The sequence below is a fragment of the Ixodes scapularis genome, unplaced genomic scaffold (genome assembly GCF_016920785.2).
Source record: "Ixodes scapularis isolate PalLabHiFi unplaced genomic scaffold, ASM1692078v2 PGA_scaffold1__304_contigs__length_218370807, whole genome shotgun sequence".
In the NCBI taxonomy this organism is placed as follows: Eukaryota; Metazoa; Arthropoda; class Arachnida; order Ixodida; family Ixodidae; genus Ixodes; species Ixodes scapularis.
The window spans coordinates 3063282-3070648 of NW_024609846.1; the positions used below are offsets into that span (position 1 = coordinate 3063282).

Here is a 7367-nt window from a genome sequence, read left to right on the forward strand (position 1 = left end):
CTGAATAAGAAAGGTAGCGCCATCTCTCTCCTCCTCTGACGCGCACACCCTTTATCTTTATGTTTTGCTGTTTTACACCCGCGCATCGACTGTAGCGCCGCCTAGAATGGCCCAAGATAGCAGACGGCCTTCCTATACTTGAGTGATAGGGCAGTCAAGGGCTGAAAGACACGCGCGAATACATACACACAGGCTAAAAGCGCACTGTCACGGTCTACCAGCCTTGAAGGATGTGCTCAAAGAAAGACGATGAAAACCTTGATGGTGCACAGTCGGCGTTATTTGACTGGCGACATGGGCTCATAGCATGCACTACAATCCGACAGCATAGGCATTCCTTCTCCCTCCTCCTCTAACGCGCACACCTTTTAGCTTTATGTTTTGCTTTTTTACATCCGCGCGTAGCGCCGCCTAGGTCGGCTCAAAATAGCAGGCGGCATTGCTCAAAGGATGTCGCTACTTTTCCGTATAAAGGGGCTTTAGTCCTGCGTATTCCGCTCTTGCCCCGGGGACTGCCGAAACGTCCACCCATTCACGACTATTTACCTTCGTTTTTCTTTTAATTACGACATTCATTCAACAGATGGGATTTGTTGCTGGCTTATTCGCTTTAGCCTTTAGCCAATCGTGCACGCCCACGGCAGAAGTGTACCATACGGTTCGGGAAACAAAGGGTTGCCGTTGAATAAACATTTTGCAGAAGGGCCGTGTGTTTAGCGAATCAGCGCTCGCCATGAAATCAAAATAGCGACGGATGCATGCGTACAGCCAGGGATGGGCAGTATTTCAAATACAAGTATTTGAAATACGTATTTCAAATACTTTGTGTATTTTGCATTTGTATTTAATTACAAATTGTGTAATGTATTTGACGTGTGCATATATATACTAAAACGTGGGTATTTCAAATACAATTGTAATTAAATACAATTTTGTGGGCAAAAATACATCCCTCAAATTTATTGTCTCTGTCCAGAGCAGGAAGAAAACTACGTTCTGCACCGAATGCAGTGTCTCTCAATCAAACACAAGCGTTTAGTGACTTCGTGATTACGGTGCTAGTCCAGGGCAAGAATAGTGACGGAATCGACGTTCACAGGCAGACTGGCTAAATAAGTGCCTGCGACAACCTGTGATGCTTTCCAGCCTGGTTTCCATCCATATTTTTACCTGGAACATTCTAAATGTGCGGGTCGTCCAGATGTTCGTAACTGGTGCGAGTTGCAACAATAAAAAATTCTCTAGCTAGTGCTGCGCGTCTTGGTCGTCTCGGTTCTTTGTTGGTCTATACCAAAATGTAATCGACAAAAAAGCTGCTTGAAGCTCTGTACTTTTGTCACCTATTACGTCCAAGTTGATTACATTTTTTTTTTGTGATTATATTTCTATTACATTACTAGAGCCTCGCACACTAACTCCCGAGTGCGTGATAGTCAACTTTCCGAGGGGGAAGGGGCCCGGTCAGGATGGTGACGACCGATGATGGTGTTCGCCCGATGGTAGTCCCCCGGGAAGTCGATTAAGAAAAAAAAAACTAAAAGTTGTTCGATCCCGCTGGACACATTACGACGTTGGTAGGTTTACGGTGGCCAGTTTGGCCACGTTTATTTTCAAAACAAAACGACAAGTCAACGGTAACATACAAAAACTTCCAAAATTAAAACCCCATACTTTAGTCCCCAGTCTCAAGAGCCGAATTCCCTGAGAACCCTCTCGGCAGCCCTTTTCTAGCCTCGTAGATGCCTCCTTTCTCTCCAGAGATGGACCAATCACTTCAAATTTCACCACTCCCACGTGGTACACTGTCGTCCAATGGTCGGCGAGCTGTCATCCTGTCGCTGTAACGGCCAAACCTAAATTCCTTGTAGAGTTGTTCTCTGCAATTTTTCCAGTCTGACTGGCGCCAACCGCTAAGTTATTGCATCGGGCAAAAAGCGACAATTTTACACTAAGCGGCGAAACTCTCTATATACAGGCACATTCGGCTAAAAGCCACAACCAGCTGCAAGAAGGGATCTGTCCGAGCGGACTACCGAAACCCGAAACGTTTCTTAACGACCGTGGGGAAGCCGCTCCCCACTCCCGGCCGCTCTGCCCCCGCAAATGCTCCCTCCAAAACGCCGACACTCACAAAGAAAGCAAAAAAAAAAAATAAAACGATGCCGACGCAGCTGTGGAAAGATAGACTTTTCTAAAACAAACTTTACTTATTTCTAACAAAATCCATCGTTACTTAACACCTCCCCACCAAGAATGTTGCAAGTACACTTGCTGTTCGCGCAACATCTGTCCCCCTTTTCGAGACAGACGCGTAGCATACGAAAACAAAACAGCAACAGAGGAGCTATACCCCCTGACAAAAAAAAATAATCTGTTGGGCGACAGGGAAAACCAACAACATACAAAAAAAACACACACACTCACACAAGCAAACACAGTCCGGTGAGACCCAAACCCGTACGTTCCAGATTCCACCATGACCAGTATTTACCTAAAGGAAACCGTAGACGCAGGCAGCCAATTCGGGACCGCTAACCGAAAAACAAAAATCCACAATACCTTTACAACACTGAAAAGTCAGAATTCGCTTTACTCGATGCGGTCGAGCCTCGACAAGGCATCTGCGCAAGTATTCAGAGACCCTTTGATGTGGGATATTTCAACATCGTATTTCTGTAACGCCAGAGTCCACCTCGTCAGACGAGCACTCGAGGGGGCCGAGTAAGTCAAATAGGTTAGCGGGTTATGATCTGTCCTCACCTTTACCTTTGAACCGAACAGCCACGTGTCCAAACGTCCCAATGCCCACACCACAGCGAACGCTTCTCTCTCGACAGCTGACCATTTCGACTGAGCGGCAGTAAGCTTCTTGCTCAAAAACGCTATTGGTTTCTCCCCTTCCTGCGACTCCTGGGAGAGACATGCCCCCACGGCGTGTTCGGATGCGTCGGTCGTGAGGATAAACTCCTTGCTCATGTCCGGGGCGGCCAGAGTCGGCACAGTAGCCAGCGTTTCCTTTACCGAGTTAAACGCCCGTTCTGCTTCTGTGCTCCACGGTATCGTGTTGGGAACCCGGCGGTTCGTGAGGTCAGTCAATGGGCGCACTACTTCCGAATATCCTGGAACGTATTCTCGATAATAGTTGAATAAGCCCAGGACACTTCTTAGTTCCCTCTTTGCCTTAGGCGCCTTGAGTGCTGCAATGGCGCTCATCCTCTCCGGGTCTGGAGCATGTGACGATGACCCCACCACGTGGCCTAGATACTTTACCTTCGGCTGTGCGAACCTACACTTTGTCGGGTTTACAGTAAGCCCCACTACCTGAATTGTCTCCAGAACCTTCTGGAGATGTTCCAAGTGCTCCTCCCAAGTCTCCGAATATACCGCCACATCATCAATGTACGCAGAGGCGTACCCCTGGTGTTCTTTTAGTACCTCATTCATGACGCGCTGAAATGTCGCAGCGGAATTTTTGAGCCCGTACGGCATCACTTTCCACGCATACAGCCCGCGCGGGGTCGCAAAGGCTGTGTACCTCTGCGAGTCCTCGTCTACCGGTACCTGCCAATAGCCTCGCGTCATGTCCAACACCGATATGTATCTGGCTTTTGCCACGTCGTAAAGAAGTTCTGTGACATTCCCCATCGGGAAGCTGTCTGCCTCTGATATTGCGTTCAAACGTCTGTAGTCTATACACATTCGGATCGACCCGTCTTTCTTAGCGACACACACGACAGGGTGCGCGAAGCTGCTGTCCACGGGGTAGATAAAGTCCCACTCGAGCAGCTGTGCTACCTGATCTTCGACCGCTTTTCTGAGGGCGATCGGCACCCTGTACGGATATGACTTCACGGGTTTCGCTTCGGCAACCAGCGCTATCTTATGTACCCCTACCACACTTCTCCCTGGTTTTTCAGAGAATACTTTCCTGAACTTCCTCAGCAATGTCGCGAGTTCCACCCGCTGGTCCGCTCCAAGATGTGGCGAGTCATGGGTGATCTCCTCGATGGTCGCGTGATGCGCATTGTTTGCCGGAACGCTCTCTACATCTCCGAATTCTTCATCGGATTCAAAGATAACCCCAACATTCTGTGCCCGTGCGACATACCTGCGCAACTTGTTAGCGTGTACCCACCTGTCACCCCTCTCCGGACAGTCAACGATGTAACTGTCCGCGCGTTTTCGCTCCTTGATCACTGCGGGCCCCGACCATTTCGGCTGGAGTTTACCGGAAAGCCCCGTCTCCAGAACAAGCACCCTCTCGCCCACCGTGAACTCTTTCGGGCGTGCCCTCAAGTTGTACCGGTGGGCATATGCCTGTTGTTTCGCCCTAGCATGCTCGTCAACAACGCGGGCTGAGTCTACCATTCTTTCTCTCAAATCTTTCAGGTACTTGGCCGCTGGCCTGTTTAGTCCTAAAGGCGGCGTCCATTGCCCCGTCCATGTTCTTTTCAGTATAGACAGCGGGCCCTGAGGCTCTCTACCATACATCAATTCGAATGGGGACCTCCCCGTGACCTCATTCGGGACCTCCCGATACGCCCAAAGAAGGCACGGCACGTACTGGTCCCAACACCCTCCCCTCTCACTCACCACGTGGCGAAGCATTGCCTTAAAGGTGCCATTCCAACGCTCCACGATACCATTACTCTGGGGGTGATCAGGCGTAGAAAAACGAATTTCCACGCCCAATCGGCTGAGGAGCTCCTTGGTGAGCTGAGACGTGAAATTCGTCCCTTGATCACAACAGATCAGTTCGGGCACCCCGTGTCGCGAGAACACATCAACCAGTGCCTGGCACGTGGACTTCGCTGTGAGCGAGCGGAGAGGAATTACCTCGGGCCATCGCGTGCAGAGATCTACGACGGCCAGAGCGTACCTATGCCCGCGAGCTGAGCATGGCTCCATGGGACCGATGCAGTCCATAAAGACAGTCTCGAAAGGTCGCTCAGGTCTCGTCAACGGAGTTATTGGGACTCGGTCCGTCGCCATTTCCCGCGCGAAAATCTGACACCCATGACAAGACTGACAATATCTCTTGACATCCGCCGCCATGGTTGGCCAAAAGAACGAATTTCTAATCCTCTGTTTTGTTTTCTTTTGTGAGAAGTGCCCTCCACATGGCATGTCGTGCGCCAATTGTAACACCTCTTCCCTACGGGGCTTCGGGAGCACCAGCTGTTTGCATTCTTTCCCGTCAATTTGTTCCGTGTGATACAACAAATTACCTTCAATCAACATGCCATGCGTGCCGCTTCGGGCCTGTTCCCACGAGCCCTGCAAAGAGCCGTCGTCTCGCTGTTCGCTTACGAACCCCGTTTCGGTAGCGCTCCGTTCCGTAACTGTCTCGACCAAGTCTACATCACACGTGCTCCCGGCCGAATCAATACCCTCTACCACTTCCTCGAACTCCAAAGGGGGATTGCCGGAGACCTGGTCCTGTTCCGCTCTGATTTCTGCCTCCAGCCTTTGCACCTGTTCTGCCTGCTCAGCAGACTCAGCGTTTGCTCGCGTAAGTTCCTCAAATGCGTCCGGCGTCAGCAGCGCGTCCACCCCCTGCGCGAGTCTTTCCGTTACCGCACACAGCACGGCGACATGTTGGCCAGTCCCGCCGTCTGCGGTGCACAGCCCCAACGGCACATACCTCAGCTCTGCCGTCACCGTCTGGCCGAATGCACCTCTGAGCATGATTTCTCCCCCTCCCCGCCTGCGTGACTCCTCGGGCACCACCTCCCGCCTCACGACAGTTATGTCAGCGCCCGAGTCCAAACAGGCAGAGAAGGGTGTGCCCCCTGCCGTAAGCTGTACCCAGCTTATACCTGAACCTGTTTCCCCATGCCTGCGCGTCCCCGCCGTCTCAAGGGTCTCGCGTGACTGCGGCAAAAGCGCTGCCCTTGCACTCAGACCCGCGGAGGCCGATTTATTCCCGGAGTCCACGGCTCTATGCGCTAATCCAGGACAGTTCTGCTTAAAATGCCCCAGCTTCCCACACGCGAAGCACCCCTGTGGTCGGGGTTTCTCAATCCTTCGCTGGTCGCCCCCAACTTTCGCAGGCCCACCCCGCAAGTTCACCTGTGGCTTCTCAGCCAGTCTCTGGGGCCTCCAGTTTCGATTGTGTCTACTCTCCTCAAATTTCTCCGCAACTCCCGCCACTTCCTTTGGCCTTAGCCATTCTTTGGTTTCGTTCTGAAGGACGTAGGCGCGTACATCATCCGGCATGGCATGCTTTAGGCGATCTGAGATGGTCAGCTGCCGTAGATCATCTAGTGTCTCTACCTTGCGGCTCTCCATGTAGTATCCATACATAGTACTAAGATTTGTAGAGAACTGTGCCCACGACTCGTTCTCTTGTTTGCGCGCGACATTAAACCTCCGCTTGTACTCGTCCGGAGTCATCCTGAGCTCGTCGAGGATAATGTCTCGTAGCTCCCTGTACTTCAATACCCGTCCCTCTGCTCTGTTTGCAACAACGGCGCTCGCTTTCTCATTTAGAAAAGGCAAAAGGATTGCACCGTGTAGGTCCTGTGGCACCTCACAACTCGCCAACATGGTTTCAGCGCTTTTAAACCATGCAGGCACCAATGTGTCTGTCACGGGCATTGGCGCCAGCACCGCACGTAGTTCCTTTGCATACCGTCCGACTCCCCCCACACCCCGAGTGCTCTCTTCATGAGGCTGCCCCGTTATTTTTAGCTGCTCTAATTTTATTTTCTCGAGATCTATCTTTAGTTTCATGAGTGTAATCTCAGCACTAAGGTCATCCGAATCCGGTGACTGCCCTCCCCCACTGTTGCCAGCATCTGGTTCAGAGTTGGCCTCACTGAGGAAAGACCCTGGGGTCTTCGATCTAGTCTCTCTGGTCATGATGAGCCTCGGAGAAAACGGGAAAGGGACTCACCCACTGTTGTTTGGCAAAATCCAATCAGCTGCTCCTCCAGTCGCCGCCACCCACTTGCCGCAGTGTCCCCACTCGGCCTGGCGATCGTGCCCGTCGTCTGGAAGTCTCAGCTCCTTCTTCGTTCACCGAAAAGAAAAAGAAAAAAAAATCACACACAAAAAAAAAAACGCACAATTTTCCGGCACCACAACGAAGTTCAGCACTGCAGCGACGATCTCGTCTCTCCTCTTGAGGCTTGCCCCGATATTCTGTCGCCGCTCGCTGAAGATGCTTCGCCGGTCCGCAGGTGAAGCCACAGGTCCTCCTTTTCTCCGACGTAAATGACGCCCAGGACCGCCTGTCAGCTGCCACCACTCCTTTTGGGTAACTGTACCCCCCCGGGCTTCTCGCGTAGATATTGCCACGGTCCTCACTCCGGCAGGAGCGAGCCTTGTCCGCAGTCCAGCAGACGACTTCTTTGGGTAACTGT

The 7367-nt window shown here is 51.8% G+C and overlaps 1 protein-coding gene across 1 annotated transcript; it reads right to left on the reverse strand.

Moving 5' to 3' along the window:
- Positions 1-2589: 2589 nt before the first annotated feature.
- Positions 2590-6864, reverse strand: LOC120847940. The gene is made up of 3 exons (XM_040219881.1): positions 3796-6864; positions 2767-3015; positions 2590-2673 (listed from the first exon to the last, which is right to left on the reverse strand). Exons 1-3 carry the CDS (start codon positions 6862-6864, stop codon positions 2590-2592), a joined length of 3402 nt encoding a protein of 1133 aa, XP_040075815.1.
- Between the last annotated feature and the right edge of the window lie 503 nt (positions 6865-7367).

Bases quoted from the DNA above. Each gene is read 5' to 3' on its own strand.
- LOC120847940 (XM_040219881.1), bottom strand. From the start codon at position 6,864: ATGACCAGAGAGACTAGATCGAAGACCCCAGGGTCTTTCCTCAGTGAG. The intron at 3,016-3,795 runs GTAGCACAGCTG...AACTCGGTAAAG, and splicing joins GAAAAGCGGTCGAAGATCAG to GAAACGCTGGCTACTGTGCC. The intron at 2,674-2,766 runs GTAAAGGTGAGG...CTGGCGTTACAG, and splicing joins CGTGGCTGTTCGGTTCAAAG to AAATACGATGTTGAAATATC.